General features: G+C 50.3%; 2 protein-coding genes across 3 annotated transcripts in view; one reads left to right on the top strand and one right to left on the bottom strand.

The window, feature by feature from the left end:
- Positions 1–7,838: 7,838 nt before the first annotated feature.
- Positions 7,839–14,058, bottom strand: LOC132594041 (leukocyte immunoglobulin-like receptor subfamily B member 3). 2 transcript variants are annotated; one of them, XM_060289625.2, is made up of 12 exons: positions 13,958–14,058; positions 13,763–13,798; positions 13,295–13,579; positions 12,845–13,147; positions 12,317–12,613; positions 11,752–12,054; positions 10,213–10,335; positions 9,828–9,870; positions 9,705–9,742; positions 9,428–9,480; positions 8,478–8,642; positions 7,839–8,400 (listed from the first exon to the last, which is right to left on the bottom strand). In XM_060289625.2, exons 1-12 carry the CDS (start codon positions 13,989–13,991, stop codon positions 8,257–8,259), a joined length of 1,824 nt encoding a protein of 607 aa, XP_060145608.1. In that variant the 5' UTR covers positions 13,992–14,058; the 3' UTR covers positions 7,839–8,256. The 2 variants fall into 2 exon arrangements, with proteins under 2 accessions (XP_060145608.1, XP_060145609.1); XM_060289626.2 differs by lacking the exon at positions 8,478–8,642.
- CDC42EP5 (CDC42 effector protein 5) overlaps positions 10,164–21,958 on the top strand; it is a 198,017-nt gene continuing 186,222 nt past the window's right edge. Inside the window, exons 1-2 of the mRNA XM_060289677.2 lie at positions 10,164–10,321; positions 18,052–18,185. The gene's annotated coding sequence lies outside the window, so the exon portion shown is untranslated. The remainder of the gene's footprint in view (positions 10,322–18,051; positions 18,186–21,958) is intronic.

The raw sequence follows: 21,958 nt of genomic DNA, 5'->3' as shown, positions 1-21,958 counted from the left end.
GGCGTCTCGTCCCTGTGGTCCAGGCGGTGCAGATGGAGGAGACCACGGTGCCCTCAGGACGGAGATCCGAGGGTGTGTCCACTGGGAGGCTAGTCCTCCCCGTCACGGGGCTGTCACATCAGCAGCCCCACAGGAAGGGGAACTGCCCCTCCCCAGGAGCCTGGCTCTCATTCCCATGACAGACCCGGTGTCTTCCTGAGACGCCCCTTCCAGGTGAGGGTGACCCGAGCACGTCTTTCCCTCTCAGAGCCTCCCCGTTGGGTCTCCTTCGTCCTCAGCCGGTCCATCAGCAGGTCCCTGTGGGGTCCTCACCATGGACAGGGGTCACCCAGGCCCTGGCGATGCTTCAGGGAGGTTGCAGGTTCCTGCTGCACCGCAGAGCTCGGATCAGCAGAGAGACACGTTTAACATCTGCCTACAGCTCCGTGGAGGTCAGTGTGGCAATGAGCACAGAGGAGAAGTTTGGGGCAATAAGGAAGGAAACATGCCTGCTCCCCTGGCCCCAGAGTGTGGGTTTGCTTTCTGTCTCAGCCCCCTTCAGGGACTTCTCCCTTTTTCTTGAAACAGCGTCCACCCCACCTTCCTGGGAACAAGCCCCTGAGTCGTTCCTGCCTGCTCGGTGGCCCTTGATCCTTGGACATTGTCTCCTTACTGTATGCTCCTGTCTTCACTTTTATGGGACAGAGAGTGGGTCAGTGCTCTGACTTGGGGGACGAAGCTGATTTAATTTAAGTATTCCTCGTCATCCTCCCCTGTGTGCCTTGAGCCCTGAAGTTATGTCTCTGAGCCTCAGTCTCCTCGCCTTCAGCATGTTGTTTGAACCCCACTCTTCAGACAGTTTGGGGGCTCAGTGGTGCCAGGACATGGGTGGGACCCAATATTGGTTAATTTCTAACCAGTATGAGAGGGTGAAGGTGTCAGACCCCACAGTCAGGTTGGATGACTGATGTGCCCACTCACGACCCCCGTCTGCTCTGACACTGAGAAATGCTACTTATGGTGGGGTTTTGTTGTTTATTTATTTTTGGCTGCATTGGGTCTTCGTTGCTGCGCGCGGGCTTTTTCTGGTTGTGGCAAGTGGGGGCTACTCTTCGTTGCAGTGCATGGGCTTCTCATTGCAGTGGCTTCTCTTGTTGCAAAGCACGGGCTCTGGGTGTGCGGGCTTCAGTAGTTGTGGCTCATGGGCTCTAGAGCTCAGGCGCAGTAGTTGTGGTGCACGGGCTTAGTTGCTCCACGGCATGTGGGATCTTCCTAGACCAGGGCTCAAACCCGTGTCCCCTGCATTGGCAGGTGGATTCTTAACCACTGCGCCACCAGGGCATTCCCGCTGCTTATGTTTTTTATGAAATACATAGGCATGGTCTATTATAGGAGAAGAGAAATGACAGTTTCTTAAATGGAGAAGGGACCACAACAAAAAAAAGAGGTGAAAGCTTAGTGACTACCAGTGCCTGAGTGCAGCAAGTGGTCATTAGAATAGAGGTTTCCACCTCTGTGTGGAAGGACAAGGACCTCAGGTCCTCACAGGCAGGGAGGGGTCAGGGCTTCAGGTCAAGGTTGGAATCGGTGTTGCCGCTCCACCTCGTTTGTGGCCAGGCACTGGGATATCTCTGCCCACTGACCCATCCCCGAGGTCAGCACTGAGCTGTGTCCTCTGTGCGGTTGTAAAACAGCTTCAATTCATTATAATTGTACATGGATATCTGTCCCACCTGTGAGTGTGAGGCTCACTTGGGGTCATCTCTGCCAGGTACATGCCTAGTCAGATGCTGAGTTTGAGAGAGCGGATGCTGTGGGGCAGGGCAGCCACAAGAAGTCACCCATTTCGTCTCTGAATGTCAGGACAGACCTGGGAGAAACTCTCTATAGAAAATCACGTGTCTGGGAGCTGAGCATTAGGAATGAACATAAGAGATAAATCCTAATACTGAGAAAAAGTGCTAAGAAGACTATCTGCAGAGCTAGTAACTTGTATTATCCTATCCAAGGAGATAGAATACTAGGAATGTATGAAACATTTTAATTTAAGCATGTTTACACATCTGAAAAATTAAAGAAGGAAAATAAATTCTGGAAACAGCAAAAGGGATTATACTGCAGAAGTATATAGGATTTTAGCAATGAATTAGGCAAACACTTTACAGGTAAAAAAGAATACTTTCATTAATACACTCAAGATATTCTTTCCATCAAGGAGAAGATACAGCTGAAGAGCCAATTATGAACTTGGAATACAATATTGAGGAGTTTGTTTAGGATGCAGTTCGGAGAGACTGGAATTAGAAAGTTGAGGTAGATGAGGAGTAGAAAGAACAGGGCCCATGGATATTGTGAATTTCAGAATGAAATCAGTGAGGACAATGTCTGCGACAGTATGAAAGGCCAATTGTTGGTCTTTTACAGAGATGTAGCAAGAACTTACAATTGCTAGGGTGCATGTGTCTATACATGAAATGTGTCTTGCTATTTCGCAACAAAGGGAAGGAAATTGAAGGGAGAAAACGCCAAAAGATATGGGGAAAATACAGTCAAGGAATTAACTGTCAGTGAGGCCTTCTATACTCACCCAAACTATCATTAAGGGGCAAAGGTGAAGGGGTCAGCAGGGGAGAAATGCATACATGTGAGAGACTTGGGCGTGTCCGACCTGCTTGGACTCACATCTCCTATGTTAAACCTTCATGTCGGGCTCAGCGTGTCTCCCACAACTGATTATGCCTGTTTTCTATTTACCTCTAATGTGAATGTACTGGGATTTGGGCATCACAATTCCACTGAAACCGTGGCATAAGATTGAGGTGGAAATTACTATGACCTACAGAATAGAAGGACCTCAGGGTCATCTGCGAGGCGCCACAGTTGGCTCATTCTTGTGAAAGTTGATGCTGTTCCCAACTGTGTATCCAGTGCATTCAAACGGGCGTCTTGAAGTTGGGCATGAAGGGAGTATTTACCAAAGCAACAGATAATGTACACAAATCAGAACACTGAGAAAAAGGGATGTTTTCATAGAGCTGGTTTGCCAGCGCACCACCTGGCTGTCGCTTCAAACACCTTGCGCCCATTCATAAATTTATTTATTTATTTATTTTTGGCTGCGTCGGGCCTTCATTGCTGCGCACAGGCTTTCTCTAGTTGTGGCAAGTGGGGGCTACTCTTTGTTGCAGTGCGTGGGCTTCTCATTGCGGTGGTTTCTCTTGTTGCGGAGCACGGGCTGCAGGTGCGTGGGCTTCAGTAGCTGTGGCACACAGGCTCAGTAGTTGTGGCTCACGGGCTCTAGAGCACAGGCTCAGTAGTTGTGGCACACCGGCTTAGTTGCTTCATGGCATGTGGGATCTTCCTGGATCAGGGCTTGAACCCCTGTCCCCTGCATTGGCAGGTGGATTCTTAACCAGTGCGCCACCAGGGAAGTCCACCTGTGCTCGTTCAAACTGGTGGTATTTTGGCAAAAACTCTTCCGTGTATCATTTTAGAGGGGAATATGCCTTGAGGGGGTCCAGAGAGGGTTTTCGGAAATGATTTTGGATTTATGTGTTTTAAACTAGACCTGAATTTCACCCATTTACTCAGTTGCTTAAAACATTCTGGTTCTAGGCTGAAGGGATCGAGGTCAATAGCACACACCAGTGAGTGTGGAAATTAGAAATAAAGCAAAATGTATTACAAGTAAGTGGCAGAGCATGAAGGTGACTTCAGGTGTGGACCCAAACCTGCGATGTGGATGTAGCCTCAAATCACAGGAGTAAAAAAAGAAGGGGAGTAGTCAAGAATAATCAATAATGGTAAGGAGGGAAATTACCACACTTTAATTACGGAAGAGTCTCTACAGCAAGAACCCAGGCATTTCCTGCATGCCAGCATTGATACCCCGTGAAATTCTCAGCAGGCAGTTCCCTCAATTCATACTGCAGATTTGCCTCCAAAACCTCCTAGTCATACAAGGATCGAACTCACCGAATGGTGGGTTTGTTCCCTCTGTTTACCTCCTGGCTGCATCTTGGGCTCCTCCGTGGCCGTGTTGAGCCTGAAAGAGCAGAATCCTGAGGCCCAGCAGCACTGAGCCGGCCATGCCCATCCGGATGAGGTTCTCCACTGTGTAGTCTTGGGGGTGTGAGGCTAGGAACTGTGGAAAAAGAGGTCAGAGAGGTCAGAGCAGACCCAAATCACCCCAGGATGCCTACGTGTCCACTCAGGTCACCTGCATTCCATTAACAGGTTGTGACCCTCGGAGCCCAACCCAAAATTGAGCATTTCTGCTACTCATCACTGTTGGCGTCTGACTTATTTTGTGATGGACTGAGAATGTCAGTTACCCCTGAGAACAAAAAAGACAGGGTATGGGTGAGGAGATGCAGAAATGCTTAAGTAATCTCTTTGATCTTGAATGAGTCTCTGGAACTAAACATGCCAGTCCCGGTACCTGGAGGTGAGCATCTCCAGTGTCTCATTTGCATCTAATCAGGAGGCAAAGATGAACACGTGGGGTTTCAATTTGTCCTGAAAGGATGTGGACCTGAAGTGTCAGGGTTGCCCTTATGGCCTCAGTTTCCCAAGATGTCACTCCATAGCCGTCCCCAGACTGGTCGCCATCAGCCCAGACCTCCTCTTCTCCCCTCAGGTGATGGGGGTGGTGGTTGTGGAGCTGCAGCAGGAGGTGTGGGGACAGCTCACTCACCTTGACCTGGCCCCATAGGCCCCGACACAGCCCTGGGCTTCTATGTGGCAGTAACACATACAACAACTACAACATAAAGGGGTAAGAATAAAGAGACCTATAGATTTGTAAGGGTTCTACATTTCCCTTGAAGAGGTAAAATACTAGCTCTGTCTTTACTGTGTAAAGTTAGGTATGTACCTGATAATCTCTAGAACAGCACCTTCAACAGCAGTCAAAGACTTACAGTTACAGCACCAATAGAGAAATTAAAATGGTATGCTAAAAATGTTTTTAAATCCCAGGAAAGGGTAAATAGAAGAACAAGAAAGAGAGGGGACAGGGGCTTCCCTGGTGGCGCAGTGGTTGAGAGTCCGCCTGCCAATGCAGGGGACGCGGGTTCGTGCCCCGGTCCGGGATGATCCCACATGCCGCGGAGAGGCTGGGCCCGTGAGCCATGGCCGCTGGGCCTGCACGTCCGAAGCCTGTGCTCCACAACGGGAGAGGCCACAGCAGTGAGAGGCCCGCGTACCGCAAAAAAAAAAAAAAAAGAAAGAGAGGGGACAAAACTTGAAAAACATAAATGACAAACCTAAATAACAGTGTTATCAGTAATAATATTATATGTAAATGGGCGAAACACAGCAATTAAAAGAGCTTGTAAGATTGGTTTAAGAAAAAAACCACCACCTACACTGTGAAGTCCATAAGAAACTCACTTCTTTTTTTTAAAAAATAAATTATTTATTTATTTATTTTTGGCTGTGTTGGGTCTTCATCACTGTGCACTGACTTTCTCTAGTTGCGGTGAGCGGGGGCTACTCTCTGTTGCGGTGCGCCGGCTTCTTATTGCGGTGCCTGGGCCTCTTATTGCAGTGGCTTCTCTTGTTGTGGAGCATGGGCTGTAGGTGCGCTGGCTTTAGTAGTTGTGGCGTGAGGGCTCAATAGTTGTGGCGCACGGGCCTAGTTGCACGTGGGATCCTCCCAGACCAGGGATCGAACCCGTGTTCCCTCCATTGGCAGGAGGATTCCCAGCCACTGCACCACCAGGGAAGTCCCAGAAACTCACTTCTAATACAACATGTAAACAGGTTAAAAATAAAAGAGTGAACAATATGAATGAACCTTGGAAACATTATTCAGAGTGAACTAAGACTGACACAGAATGTCGCATTTTGTATGATTTCATCGACACGAACAGCCTAGAGTAGCCAGACTCCCTAAGGCAGGAATTTGAATGGAGATGACCAGTGCCTGGTTCTCAGGGGGCATGGGGAGTTTTTGCTTAATGGGTACAGAGCTTCTGTTTGGGATTATGAAAATGTTCTGGAAGACGGACAGTGGTCATGATTGCCCAACATGGTAAATGTACTTAAGGCCACTAACTTCGCACTTTAATGATGTTTCAATGGTGGTGAATATCATGGTGTGTATATTCTACCACATTAAAAAAGCAGAAGGATGAAAAATTACTATGCAAACACTAATCAAAAGAAAATTCAAGTGGTTGTATTGTTTCCCTGTCCCACAAATTACCACAATCTTGGTGGATTAAAACAGCCCCAATATATTATCTTACGGCTCTTGGAAGTCAGCAGTATACAATCAGGTCACTGGTATAAAGTCAGGGAACAGGGAGAGATTCATTTACTTCATCTGCATCCAGAACCGGAAGTCTCGAAGGCAGTTGAATTCTATATATTGACCTTGTATGCAGCGATGCAGGAAAACTTTTTAATTAGAGTAGAAGATCTTTACATTATTTTGGATTTTCTGCGAACACAGCTGGCAGTCTCTTAGTAATACAATATTATTCTTATCCACTTCAGAGCTTCTCGCCTTGTTTTGTTTCACTTACTTGCTTGGTGCCTCCAGGGCCCTGGTGAATACAAGTGGTCATACGGAACATACTTGGATCATTGCCAGTCGTAGACGAAAGGACCTCAGGTTCTCACCTGTACAAATGACGTCTAGTGTTGTTAAACATGCCCTCATCAACGAAAGGGAATTCCCTTCTATTTGTGATGCGTTTTTATTTTCACCAGGAATTGTTGGTATATTTTATCAAAGGCTTTGTCTGCATCTATTAAGGTGATTATTTTTTATTTGTTCTATTAAGGTATTGCATTATGTGACAGATTTTTAAAATTTTAAGTTACTCTATCCTTCGAAAAGAAACCCCACAGTATGGTCATGAAGTAATGTCCTTTTAATATATCACTAAATCTTACTTGTGTACACTTTGTTTAGGGATTTCCATCTAAGCTCATGTGAGAGATCTTCCTGTGACTTCCCCATGTATAATTCCCTTGTCAGGTTTTGGTGTAAATATTTTCCTGATCTGATGTGTTGAGGTATGTTTCTTCTTTTTCTGTTCTCGGGAAATGTTTGTGCAGTTTTGGGGTGTGTGTGCGTGTGTGTGTGTCTTTCACGAGTACATAAGTGCTCGGAAGAAATCACCAGTGAAGCCGCCTGAACTGCACACTTACACGTCGGACAATGATGACCGTCAGAGCATTTGTCCGCATCCCATCACACAGTCGCCATTTCTTTTTTTGGTGAGAACATTTGAGATCTGCTCTCTTCAAAACACTCAAGAATGGGATACAGTGTGATTAGCTGTAACCACCATGCTGTATATTAGATCCCCAGAACTTATTCATCTTATAACTGGAAGCTTGTGCCCTTTGACCAATATCTTCCCATTTCCCCCTCGCTCCAACCCCGGGAACCAGCATTCTACTATTTCTTTCATTTTGACTTTGTTAGATTCTATATAGTTCAGTCGTGGGTAAGTTTGGATTAGAGTCAATGTATAAGGTGGTAGATTTTCCATTTATTCTTATATCCATTTAGTAAATTGTACACGTGAAGATTTCCATCCCATCTACATTTTCTGTATGTTGGCGTCAAATTTCTCATAATGTTCTGTTACTATCTTTATAACGTCTGTAGGATTTGTAGTGCTGTCTGCAATCCCTTTCATGCTATTAGAAGTGTGAGCCTTCTCTCTTTTTCCCTCGGCTGTGGTGGCTAGGATTCATGAATGTTTTCAAGAATGAGTTTATTTTTTGCCTTAATTGATTTTCTCTACTTTTTGGTTGTCTTCATTATTAGCTACCCTTGTCATTATTATTTCCACCTTCTACCTTCATTTGAAATAATTTGCTATTTTTTCCTGAACTCTTGGTATGATATGTTAGGTCATCGATTTTTTTGAAGCCTTTTCTAATATATTCAGTCATGATTGTTAATTTTCTCATTTCATATGTTTTAATGTGTATTATTTACATTATCATTCATTGAAAATATTTTCACACTTCTGTTTTGTTTTTTTTTTCGTTTTGATTTTGGTTTTCAACTCACACATTGATTTTTGAGAAGTCTGTTGCATTATTTCCCAAACGTAAGGATATTAGTTATCTTTGAGGGTAGAATCAGGTGACTGCCAAAGGGTCCCAGGGGCTCCTGGTGGTCTGTGTTGGGAGTCCAGGCTGTCTGTTGGTCGTTAGGCGGTGTCCACTGCGGGCAGGCAGCTCCTGTGCCTTCCGGGGTCCGTGCAGTCTTCCTCCCTGGAGCGTGGGGTCTGGGTCCTTCCTGGGCTAGCGGACGGCGAGAGCAGCATACACGCTGGGCTCTTCTGGGGGCTCCCCTGACTGGGGGGCAGGGGTTGCAGTCTCCCGTGTGAAGGTCAAGTGGTTCAGCTGGGCATAGGTCACATCCTGGGGGGCTTCAGATGCGGCGGCCTGCGGTGGGGGAGAGGGAGGGAGGGTGTGTGGTTGGGGTGGGGGAAGCCTGGGGGCCCGGACAGGATGGGACCCACCTGACCGTCCCTCTGCCCGTCCTCTTCCGCTTGTCTGTCCTTCGTGTCCAGCAATCTCCCCGACAGGGAGGAAGGAGAGGTGGCCACCCCCCGCCTTAGTCTTGATCTTGAGTGGTTCACCTGGGCGTACGTCCCCTCCTGGGGGTCTGCATCCTGCCTGTTCTGCTGGAGGGAGAGAGTAGGACAGAAAGGGGACTTCCTGGATCCACTGTGATCTCCTTCCGTCAGCTTTCCACTGTGTTGGCAGAGTGATGCTTTAAAACCTTAGGTCAGGTCACTTTCCTGATGGAAACTCCGGGGACCTCCTAACACCTCGGAGCCTCTGGATTCTTTCTACGGTTCTGATTTCAGTATTAACACGTTATCTCCCTTGCTCATTTGGCTCCAGCTGCACGGCCATCTTCCTGCAAAAGCACGTCCCTGCCTCAGGACCTTTGCACTTGCTGACCCCCTCCCCCTATGCACTCTTGTCACCTTCTCTTGCTTTACTTTCCTTATCGGGACCTTGCATTCTAGGACGCTACCTGCTTCTTTACATATAGTCTTCTCACCCACCAGGTGAGCTCCCTGCTGCACCTGCAGCACCTACAGGGAGCCGGGGGGATGCGCTCTCCTTGTGCACCACTTTTGGGTGAATGAAGGAAGGGGGGCCTGGGGACTTTCGGGTGATTCACTTATTCACAAATCCTCTTGAGACGTGGGGCTTCTCTGCAACGCCAGAAGGTCAGACAGAGGACGGGGAGCCAGGAAAGGGGACCCCGAAGGAGGGGCCATGAGGTCACAAGGAAGCAGGAGGGGTGGAGTTACAGCAGGACGACCCAGGAAGCCCGGAAGGGGAGGTCAGTGTGGGACGCTGCTGGAGCTGGGATGTGAGGACAGAGACGTGTCCATTGGACTGAGTTTGGCAACAAGAAGGTCTCTGGTGGCCTGGACAGGAGCAGGGGTCTCACCGGATGGTCCAGCTGCACCCCGTCCTCAGGCTGTGTGTCCTTCACGGCAGCATCTGCTGGGGCAGAACAGGGTGTGTATCGCTTGGTGGGATCCCCTGAGATCCCTCAGGGCTGGAGCCCCCACAGTGTATCCAGAAGGGGCCACTGAGACCCAGGGGTGAGGGGAAGTGTGGGGTTTCAGTCCGCACCCCATGAGCCCACCCGTTCCCAGCCTTCCCCTCCCCCACACAGGTGCCTCCAGAACCCTGTGTCCCCCACCCCATCCTCTTCTGCTCACAGAGGGCCTGGTCCTGGGCGGCGGCGGCTGGGCAGGAGCTGGGGAGGAGGCGGGCGTGTTAGGGGGAGAATGAGGGGGAGCTGCGGGCGGGGCGGGCCTGGGGGTCTTCGGGGCGGGAGTTACCTGCTCTGCAGGCCTGTGTCCTTGGGCTCTGGGTCTGCAGCCCCTGCGGGAGGGTGGAAATCAGCCTCGCCCTGGGCTGGGGCAGATGACAAAGGCTCGGCCCTGGGACTCTTACGCCCCCTGCCCCTCACTCGGGATTCAGGAGGAAAGAAGGAGACCTGAACTCATACTTGCGTACATGTTTCAACACTTCATGAGATTGCAAAGGAGGAAAATACCTTAAATTATACATGTCAGCTGACAGTACGTGTTTTCTTTCTAGATTTTTGAGTTTCAGACTCTGGACAATCTTTTTCTAAGCTGACCTTGCCCATCTCTTAGGTTTCCCTTCAGCTGGTACCCTAAGCCCACCACCTCCAGGGGTCTGGGTCACCCTGTTCCTTACCCGACTTCCTGCGTCTGCTCTGACCCCGGTGTCGGATGAGGAGGACGAGGGGCAGGAGGACGAGGGGCAGCAGGACGAAGGCCACCGAGACCCCGATCAGGACGTTCAGGTACCATTTGAGACCTGGGGCACCAGTGACGTCATGCATGAGCCCAAGATGCCATTTAATTGAGCGCCTACTGTGTGCAGGCTCGTGCTGGGGTCTGTGCATTCATCTCCTCTAACCCACCCCACCCATTTTACAGATGAGGAAACTGAGGCACAGAGAGGGAATTCACCAACCCCAGTGACCCAGTCTGGAGGTGGCAGAGCTGGGATTGGAACCCAGGGCTGTGGGCTCCCTGAGCTGTCCTCCTGCCGCGCCCCGCCCAAGGTGGACACCAGCTTTGTGCTCTGGGGGCTTCTCATCTGCAGGGGTGCCTGTCCGAGGGTCTCATCTGGAGCCGAGGGTCCTTCCTTGTTACCCTGCCCTCCCCCACCACAGCAGGGACTGGGGGAGGGGCCGGCTGTGTGCGGTGGACTCTTCATCTTTCCCTCCCCCTCCCCGTACAATGCCACCACCACTGCGGCACTGGGGACAGGCCCCCATACAGTCACATGCTCAGGGGCCTCCCTGTGAGGCCTCCTCTCCTGGGGGGTCAGAGCCAGAAGTCAGAACTGAAGGAAATCTAAGCTCCGGGCCACGATTCTCTGCCTTTACACTTGGAGAAACTGAGGCCCAGGCAGGGGAAGGGGGCCCAAGTCAGCGTCTCCAGAGGTGCGTGAACCAAGGCCATAACCGAGCCCTTCCCCCCTGGGCCCAACACCATGTCCCACAGACCCTCAGTCACCCGTCTGCGGGCCTGGCTCCGTGGGGGGACGGGCCCCAACTTCAGAGCCTCCTGGGGGTCAGGACAGGAGGTTAGGGTCGGGGGCTGCTTCTCCCCACATCAGCCCAATGCTCCTCCCCCAGGATGGGCCCCGAGGGGTCATTCCCTCTCCATGACCCCCACCCTTCATCCACCAGCCTCAGAGCTCCTGGTGCCTGTGGTCACTCCAGCATCTCTACCTGACTCCCAGCCCCCCTGGGACACAAGCTGTGCTGAGATTGGGTCAGGATTTAGAGCAGCTGAGGACCTCAAGGGACAGGCCTGGGGCCAGGTGTCCACATATTGGGCAGAGGCCCCAGTGGCTCACCAGCCACTGGGCCCTGTGTGTGGGTGGTGGTGTCCCCAGAGGATCCTGGGAAAACGCCTGTAGTTGGGTGAGGGGCTGCGGCTTCCCTGGGATCCCCCCTCTGCTCACACTCTGGTGCTGTCTCTGCTCTGGGGCTGCCCTTGGCTTTCCCCCTCCTCCTATCTGAGAAGTCTGGTGACTGGACGTGAGAAGCAGCAGGGACGGGAGGGCCTGGTTTCCCTCCGTCCCTCTGCAGGCTGGACCCCCTCCGGATCACCCTCCCTAGACTCTCCTTTGGAGACCCCCTCACTCCTGTCCTAGAAAGGGGGTCACCTTCAGAGCTGACAACAGGGACACAGAGGGGACAGGGCTGGGGCCCCTCACCTGAGACCGCGAGCTCCAGGGGGGCACTGGCGTGTGACAGCAGGTAGGGGTTACTGCTGAGTGAGCTGTAGCACCTGTAGGTCCCATTGTGGGCTGAGGTCACGGGACTCATGGAGAATTCGGCCTGGAAATGCCCACCTCGGTACTTTGATCTAAGACGCAGTGGGGGCTGGGCTGCCCCCTCCTTGGACAGAAGGAAAGTTTCCTTTGTGCTCCTTGACTGACACAGCAGGGTCACGTTCTCTCCTGAGGCCACCACGGGGCCCGGCTGCACCGAGAGTGAGGGCGTGTCAGGGAACCACCCTAGAGAGAGGAAGGGGGGTGAGGGGCTGCCCACCCCCTGGTTCTGAACTGCGACTCAGCAGGGCCTCCCTGAGGCCCCTCATCTCTGTCTGTCTCTGTTTTCTCCGAGTCTCTCCCTCTCCCTGCCCACCCCCGTCTCTCTCTGTCTCCCTCCCTCCCTCCCTGGGGACCCCTCACGCCTGGTCCCAGCATCACCAGCTGGGGCTCCCCCGGCAGGGCCTGTGCAGAGTCTGGGTCCCTGACTGACCCGCTGGCTCCTCACCTGCCACCAGGATGTCCAGGGGGTCACTGGGGGCCGACCACTCGGAGGAGAGGTTGTGTCCACCGTAGCATCTGTACCGGCCCGCGTGGGTGATGGTCACCGGGCCCAGGGGGAAGTCGGCCTGAGAGAGCCCAGCCTGGGGCTGCCGGCCAGTGCGCTGGGAGAGGGCCTGTCTCCCCTCCTGGGACAGAGCGAATCTGTCATAGGCGACGTCAGAGCGACACTGGAGGGTCAGCCTCTGTCCAGAGGTCACGACAGGGCCCTGCGGGGTCAGGAGGGAGGGCTTCCCAGACACACCTGGGGGAAGATCAGCCCTGGGCTGTAGGGGCTGGTTCCTCCCATGAAGCCCCTTCTCCCGTCCTGGTCCGCAGGCCTCACTGTCTGTCGCTCACACTCTGTGTCTCTGTCCTGTGCGCCCTGCTCCCCCCTCACCCCACCCTCTCATCTGGGACAATCCTGGGAGAAAAGCATCTAATAATCTGTCTCATGCCTCAAGAAGTACGTGAGGCCAGGGTGGGACCTCCTCACCTGGGACCAGGAGCTCCAGGGGGTCACTGGGGGCCGACCACACCTGGGGGTTGTTCCTGTAAAAGCCGTGGCATCTGAACATCCACCTGTAGCTGGGGGTCACGCGACCCACGGGGAGCAGGGCCTGGGTCTGCCCATGGGGGCCTCGCTGTGCATCCAGGGTCCAGGAGGAGTTGGATTCTCCTTCCTTAGTCAGAATGAACCCGTCCAGTCGCTGCCATGAGCCACACTGGAGGGTCACGTTCCCTCCCGAGGTCACCACAGGGCTCGGCAGGGCTGAGAGGGTGGGTTTCCTGTGGGCCCCTAGGAGAGAAGGAGGGAGCTTGTGAAATGGTGCTCACACGCCCCTCTCCTCCCCCAGGGCTGGGCTGTGAGAGGGACACATCCCTGAGAGCAGACCCCCTTCCTGAGGGCAGAGCCCGATGCTGGGGCCCCCGAGTGTCCTCTCACCTGTCATCACCAGCTCCAGGGGGCCACTGCTCTCTGACCAGCCAGTGGGGCTGAGGTAGTAACAGTGATATCTCCCTGCATAGTCCTGTGTCATGTGTGGGATGGAGAAGTTGCCCTTGTCCCCGAGCTCCAGTGGGGGCTGTCTGTCCCAGGAAGGTGAGCTTCCCTCTTTATCCAAACGGAACACCCAGGGCCCCCGGGTCCCCTGACACCAGATGGTCACGGGGCTCCCCCAGGGGATCACAGAGCCTGGCTCAGCCCAGATGGTGGGTTTGGGGAGGGTGCCTGGAAGGACATCAGAGGCTGGGTCACAAGACATCCTCACCCCCAGGTCCCCGGCTCTCAGCCCCCAACCTCCCGGACTCCCCCTCCTTCAGCCCAGAACTGCTGTTCCCCACCCCATTGCCTGGGGGTGGCCCCTTGTCCCCATGATCAGTAGGGAGGTGGGACACCTGGGGACAGACTCACCTGCCTGCACCTGGGTCCTCGGGCTCACACTCAGCCCTGGAAGAGAGACCCCTGTGAGAGGTTCGCCCTGAATCCTGAGCAGCGCCTCTCCTACCCGTGAGCCTCCTGAGTCCTGGGGTCTCCTGACAGAGCAGCCTGGCTGTGGGGAGGGGTCCCTCCCTGGCTGGGGCTTCCCCTCCCCCTCCTCCATCTCACCGAGGCAGAGCAGGGCCGTGAGGCTGGGGGTCATGGCGTCTCGTCCCTGTGGTCCAGGCGGTGCAGATGGAGGAGACCACGGTGCCCTCAGGACGAAGACCCGAGGGTGTGTCCACTGGGAGTCTGGTCCTCCCCGTCACGGGGCTGTCACGTCAGCAGCCCCACAGGAAGGGGAACTGCCCCTCCCCAGGAGCCTGGCTCTCATTCCCATGACAGACCCGGTGTCTTCCTGAGACGCCCCTTCCATATGAGGGTGACCCAGGCACGTCTTTCCCTCTCAGAGCCTCCCCATTGGGTCTCCTTCGTCCTCAGCTGGTCCATCAGCAGATCCCTGTGGGGTCCTCACCATGGACAGGGGTCACCCAGGCCCTGGCGATGCTTCAGGGAGGTTGCAGGTTCCTGCTGCACCGCAGAGCTCGGATCAGCAGAGACACACGTGTAACATCTGCCTACAGCTCCGTGGAGGTCAGTGTGGCAATGAGCACAGAGGAGAAGTTCGGGGCAATAAAGACGGAAACATGCCTGCTCCCCTGGCCCCAGAGTGTGGGTTTGCTTTGTGTCTCAGCCCCCTTCAGGGACTTCTCCCTTTTTCTTGCAACAGCGTCCACCCCACCTTCCTGGGAACAAGCCCCTGAGTCGTTCCTGCCTGCTCGGTGGCCCTTGATCCTTGGACAGGGCTCTCCTCCCCGTCCTGTCGTCCTGCCTGGAAGCTGCGGGGACCTTGATTTGAGTTAGGGGTCTCCCTTTGAAGGAAGACATCTCTATTTAAATCTGTCCCACTGCTCTTGTAACCGTGAGGGCAGTGCCCTTTCTGAGCCTGAGTTTCCTCCTCTGCATGTTGTCACGAGCCCCACTCCTCAGCGTGGCTGTGAGCTCAATGGTGTCAGGTTCATTGCAGGATCACCATTGTTAATTTCCAGAGCAGGTGACAATAGCAGTGGGTGGGACATGAGAGGATCCTGGGCTCAGACTCCACGGCAAAGTGGGTGATTGTGGTGCCCACCTAAGAGCCCTCCTCTGCTCCTAACACTGAGAAATGCTATTTTGAATATTTCTGAAACACGTACCCACAGACACACGCAGAAAAAGAGAAAGAAAGTTCCCCAAATGGAGAGGGAACCAGACCAAAGAAGAGGGAACTAGGCTGAGTGGCCCCCGCTGACCGGGATCATCAAGGGGGTCATAGGGAGCAGGTTCCTACCTGTGTGGACAGAGAGAGGGACCCAGGTCCTCACAGGCAGGGAGGGGTCAGGGCTCCAGGTGGAGGTTGAAGCTGCGGCCCCACTTCCCCGCCTTTCTGGACGGACAATGGGATAGCTCTGCTCACTGCCCCAAGCCCGTGGTCAGCATTGAGCCACCTCCCCTGTGTGGCATGAAACAGACTCAGTGCACGACTGTCAGCCCTGGGCGTCCACCCTCGTGAGAGTGTGAGGGTCCCATTGGACCATCCCTGAGGCCACAGCTGTGAGCAGATGCTAAGTCTGAGACGGTGGGCAGCACGGGGCAGAGCAGCTGCAGCAGTCTCCCCTGGTCAGCCTGACTCCCAGGACAGCCCCGGGAGAAGCCTTCTAGGAGAGACCGGGGGTGTGAGGGCAGAGCCTTTAACAGGAATGGACATCACAGTGACCCTAGTAATGATGACAGTGCTACGGACAGCCGTCTGCTGACGCATGGGGGTGTCCTAGGCAAGGAAACAGAATCAGTAGGAAACCAATAAAGAGGTAGAAAAAATGTAGAACATACTTGATGTGAATATCTTGATTGTATGACAACACAATTAGTGACTTTGCTGAAATAAAAATATGCAAAAAAAGAATCAGTAGGGAAATATGACAGTCGATTTAAATTAAGCGTGTTTAAGTATCTGAAAAATAAAGGGAGGCAACCATATGGATTATTTTATAGAAGAAAGGGCAGTTATTAAGAGGTAGAAAAGGTAGAGATGACAAATCCAGTAGGATGAACACATTAAAAAATGTCACCCCATCAAGGACAAGACAGCTGAGGGACCAGTTATGGAATTGAATACAATATCGAGGAAATGTTCCACAATGAAGGTTTGAGAGACCAGAAATGGAAATTCAAGATACTTGGGGAATAGAATGAGGAGGGCCCACGTCATATCTATTGTAAGTGTCAGAAGGAAAGGTCGTGACGTATAACAACGGCCAAAGAAATGAAGAATTGAACATTTTTCAGAGATGAGGACAGGGCAACTAAGTGCTAGGACGCCTGTAATTAAAAGTGACATCTGTATCTTGACCCTTCATGGTAAATTAAGAAAATGAAGGTTAAATTTAAAAAAAAAGTATCTCAGAGTGAATTGTACGCTTCGAAATGGTTAATTCTATTTTGTGAACATTTCAACTGAAAAAAATCAAGGACGACTGTCCTGAGGCCCTACAAATGTCCTGAAACTACTTCCTGTAGAAAATGCAAATTACCATTAAGAGAATGACAAGCTCATTGGGACCAGACTACCCCGTACCAAAAGGCGATGCCAGAAGATACTGGAGAAATACCTTCAGGGAATTAATTGGGAAGAATTTTACACTGAGCCAAATTATTTTTAAGGGACAAAAGTGAAAGGCTCATCAGAGGGTAAATCCCTAACTACGCGGAGGTTCCAGCCACCACATCTGACCTGTGGGAGCTGTGTCCATTCCGCCAAGCCCACCACGTCAGGCTGCGTCTTCCTAAGAGAGAAGGAGGGTTCTGGTGGGGATGGAGCCCTTACCCATCACCTGTATGTTCCTCTCCCAGTAGTTGAGTCACACACTTAGTTTGAAATAAGAAATGTTTTCAAGTAACTTGATAAAGAGAGAATGAGAGTGAGAGAAGGCATTTCCAGAGACGCAAGTTCTTAGATATTTTACTATTTTCACACTCAGTGAAAGGAATACTAAGAGATGTAATGGAGAAAGTGAGATGTCATATGAGAAAAAAATGGTATGAAAAGCACTGAAAAATTAACTAACACAACTTGTACACGCACCCACAGATGCACCCACACGTGTGCACACAGGCACACAGATGTGCACACGCACATGCACGTATATAGAGTACCCATATTTCAGGTGAAGTATAATGAGAACATTGTCTTCTCTAATGGAGGAGGAGAATGCATAGCTGTTTAGAAATAAAAATGTAAATACATATGTTAACATGGGAGTAACAGCCTAAAATTAGAGATGGAATAACTACCAATGTGCTTGGTGTAATTAAATGAAAGAAAACATTTTCAGCTTTATTGAGATATAAGTAACAAAAATTGTGTATATTTAAGATGTACAACTTAATGTTTTTATTTTTAAAAAAAGCATTTATTTATTTATTTATTTACTTGGCTGTGTTGGGTCTTAGTTGTGGCACGCAGGATCTTCGCTGTGGCAGGCGGGATCTTTCGTTGCGTGCGCAGGCTCCAGGGTGCATGGGCTCAGTAGTTGCAGCTTGTGGGCTTAGTTGCCCCGTGGCATGTGGGATCTTAGTTCCCTGACCAGGGATCCAACCTGCGTCCCAAGCAGTGGAAGGTGGATTCTTAATCACCGGACCGCCAGGGAAGTCCCACTTGATGTTTTTATATACACTTACCTTGTGATATAATCACCACAATTAAGCTAATTAACATATCCATGACCTCACATACTGAACATTTGTGTGTGAGTGTGTGTGTGGTGAGAACACTTAAGGTCTATCCTGTAAGCAAATTTCAAGTCTACGATGGAATATTGTGAACTGTAGTCACATCACCGTACATCACATCTCCAGAAGTGACTCGACTGCATAACTGAAACTTTGTTCCCCGTGACCAGCATCTCCCCACTGACCCCTTTCCCAGCCTCTGGCAACTACCATTCCTCTGTGTTTCTATGAGCCTGATTATTCTAGATCCCCCAGGGAAGTGAGCTTGGGCTGTATTTGTCTGTCTGTGTCTGGCTTCTTTTACTTCACATAATGTCCTCCAGTTTCATCCACGTTTCCCAAACGGAAGGATTCCCTTCTTTTTAAAGGCTGAATAATATTCCAGTGTGTGTGTGTGTGCGCGCGCGCGCGTGCGTATCTCACATTTTCTTTATCTCTTCATCTTTCGACAGGCATTGAGGTTGTATCCATATCCTGGCTAATGTGTATAATGCTGCAGTGAACATAGGAGTGCAGATATGTCTCCGAGATCGTGGTTTCATCTGCTTTGGCTATATACCCGGAAGTGGAATTGCTGGATCCTATGGTAGGTAGTTGTAGTTTTAATTTTTTGAGGAAACTCCATACTGTTTTCCACAGTGGCTGCACCGATTTGTGTTCCCAGCAACAATGCATAGGGTTCTCTTTTCTCCACAACTTTGCCAACACTCGTTATCTTTTTTTTTAATTAACTTATTTATTTATCTTTGGCTGTGCTGGGTCTTCGTTGCTGTGCGTGGGCTTTCTCTAGTTGCGGTGAGTGGGGGCTACTGTTCCTTGCGGTGCGCGGGCTTCTCATTGCAGTGGCTTCTCTTGTTGTGGAGCAAAGGCTCTAGGCCCGCGGGCTTCAGTAGTTGTGGCTTGTGGGCTCTAGAGCGCAGGCTCAGTAGTTGTGGCACACAGGCTTACTTGCTCCGTGGCACGTGGGATCTTCCCCGACCAGGGCTCGAACCCATGTCCCCTGCGTTGGCAGGTGGATTCTTAACCACTGTGCCACCAGGGAAGCCCAACACTTGTTATCTTTTGTCTGTTTCATAACAGCCATTCTAACAGGTGTGAGGTGATATCTCATTGTGGTTCTGATTTGTATTTCCCTGAGGGTTAGTGATGTTGAGCACCTCTTCATGTACTGTTTGGCCATTGGAATGTCTTCTTTTGAGAAATGGCTATTCCGGTCCTTTACCTGTTTTTTAAATTGGGTTGTTACTACTTTGCGTTGAGTTGTGTGAGCTCCTTGTATATTCTGACAAGTAGCTGCTTATCAGATACATGGTTTGCAAATATCTTCTCCCATTCTATATGTTGCCGTTTCACTCTGTTGTCTGTTTCCTCTGCTGTGTAGAAGCTTTTAATATGATGCAATCCCCTTGTCTATTTTTGTCTTTGTTGCCTGTGCTTTTGGTGTCATATCCAAAAAACCATTGTCCAAACTCACGTCAAGAAGCTCTTCCCCTATGCTTTCTTCTTGTAGTTTTATGGTTTCAGTCCTTCTGGTTAAGTCTCTGGTCCATTTTGACTTGATTTTATATATGGTGTGAGCCGAGGGTCCAGTTTCATTCTTCTGCATGTGGGTGTCTAGTTTTCCCAGCATCATTTATTGAAAGTACTATCCTTTCCCAATTGTGTGTTCTTGGCACCCTTGTGGAAGATAGCTCACGGAGCTTCTTTAAGACAGTTATTTTGAACAGTTAGGCATCTGATAGACCTTCATCTTCTACGGTTTATGTCTTGCCTTCGGCAGTGTCACATTCCCTGATTCTTCGTGTGTCTTACAGCTTTGCTTTGGTGTCTGTGTGTTGGAAGAAACAGCCACCTCTTCCAGTCTTTATGGTCGGAGTTTGCAGACCAGCCCAGTCAGAGATTCTGGAGCCTCTCAGACGTGTTCTGTGGACGTGCAAGCTCCACATCCCTCCCTCCTGGGGAAAGGATTCCTAGTTGTGTGCCTTCACCGTGTCCCCGCTTCCCCTGGAGGAGTGCGGGGGATGGCGGGGGCTGGGGGCGGGCTCCATTTTCCTCCTCCTGAGGGAGAAGTCTCAGGATCGGTCCTCCTGTCCATCCTGCCAGGCTGTGCCGGCTACTACAGCGCCTGTCCCTCTCTTCCTCTTTTGCTGCCCCCACGTGGGCCTGTGGCCTCGGGCTCTGAGTGAGATGAGAGGCCAGGAGGTCTCTGAGGCAGTGCCCGGAGCCTGGGGATGTGGGTGCAGCTTGACTCCCTCTGGCCTGGGCCGAACGGAGGAGGCTCTCAGCGCTGAGGGTGCCAGCTTGGGGGAGGGGGGACAGGGGGAGGGAACTGCTCCTTTTATCCTTTCAAAGTGGTTTTTCTTGGTTCTATGCTCATTCGAGGTGTCGCACCTTGCTAACTGGATCCTGCAGTTCGCATAAAATTTATTTTCCCCAAATACCGTACTTTTGTCACTGTTTATGTGCGGGGATGAGAGCTGGGACTTCCTGTTCTGCCATCTTGCCTAAAACGTTGATTAATTTTTCTAGAATGCATCGTAGTGAGACCAGAAATGGAAAAATAGAAACAATAGCTAATCTACACAGGAAATAAAATGAGAAGACTAAACAGATATCTGTCACAGTCTCTAATGAGGGAAATGAGAATGCCATTAGTCAGCACTTGAAGAGACCACAGACCTAGACACCAGGGCATCCTCCACTTAAGGGGACTAGGGTTCTCCCTCACCCGCAGTGGGGGCAAGATTACTTCCTTTTTTTTTTTAAAATAGAAGTATAGTTAATTTACAATGTTGCGTTAGTTCCAAGTGTATAGCAAAGTCATTCACTTATATATACATATTCTTTTTCAGATTCTTTCCGTTAAAGATTTTTATGAGATATTGAGCATGGTTCCCTGTGCTATACAGTAGGTCCTTGTTGTTTATCTATTTTATGTAAAGTAGTGTGTATCTGCAAATCCCAAATTCCTGATTGATCCCTTCCCCCTTTATCCCCTTTGGTAACCATAAGGTTGTTTTGTGTGTCTGTGAGTGTATTTCTGTTTTATAAATAAGTTTATTTGTACCATGTTTTAAGATTCCACATATAAGTGAAATCACATGATATGTGTCTTTCTGACATACTTCACTTAATATGATAATCTCTAAGTCCATTCATGGTGCTTCAAATGGCATTATTTCATTTTTTTTTATGGCCGAGTAATATTCTATTATACATATATCACATCTTCTTTATCCATCTGTTGATGGACATTAAGGTTGCTTCCACGTCTTGCCTATTGTAAATAGTGCTGCTAGGTACATTGGGGTGCATGCATGTTTTTGAATGAGAGTTTTTTCCAGATATCTGCCCAAGAGTGAGGTTGCAGGATCATAAGGGAACTCTGTTTTTAGATTTTAAGTGACCTTCACACCGTTCTCCATAGTGGCTGCAACAATTTACATTCCCAGCAACAGTGTAGTAAGGTTGCTTTTTCTCCACACCCTCTCCAGCATTTATTATTTGTAGATTTTTGATGATGGCCATTCTGACCAGTGTGAGGTGATACCTCACTGTGGTTTTGACTTGTGTTTCTCTAATAATTGGTGATGTTGAACATCTTTTCACATGCCTCTTGGCTATGTGTATGTCTTCTTTGGAGAAGTGTCTATTTAGGTCTTCTGTCCAGTTGTTTTTTTTTTTTTTTTTTTTTGTGGTAGGCGGGCCTCTCCCTGTTGTGGCCTTTCCCGTTGCGGAGCACAGGCTCCGGACTCGCAGGCTCAGCGACCATGGCTCACGGGCCCAGCTGCTCCATGGCATGTGGGATCTTCCCGGACCGGGGCATGAACCCGTGTTCCCTGCATCGGCAGGCGGACTCTCAACCGCTGCGCCACCAGGGAAGCCCTGGTTGCTTGATTTTTGAATATCAAGCCAATGTTGCATTCCTGGGATAAGCCCCACTTGGATGTGGTGTAGTATTTTAAAAGTATGTTGTTAGATTTGATTTGCTAATATTTTGTTGAAGATGTTTGTGTTTATGCTCATGAGGGAGACTGGCCTGCAAATTTTTGTTTCATTTTGTTTTCGTTTTCTTTACTTTTACTATGAGAGTTGGTCTGGCCTCATAAATTAATACAACATTTCCTCCTCATCTAGTTTCTAGAAGAGGATGAGTGGAATTAATATTATTGTTTTTACATGTTTTCTAGAATTTGCAAGTAAAACCATTTAGGCCTGGAGATTTCTTTGGGGAAATTTTAATCTAAGAATTCAATATCTTGAATGTGAGACTAGCAAACTGTTTTTAAAATCTGACAATAACCCGTGTTAGTGAAGGTCTGGGACAAAAGGAATTACTCCACATTGTTTCTGCTTATA

Source organism: Globicephala melas, chromosome 19 (genome assembly GCF_963455315.2).
Source record: "Globicephala melas chromosome 19, mGloMel1.2, whole genome shotgun sequence".
NCBI classification, from domain to species: Eukaryota; Metazoa; Chordata; class Mammalia; order Artiodactyla; family Delphinidae; genus Globicephala; species Globicephala melas.
This window is presented reverse-complemented; position numbering and strand designations above follow the sequence as displayed.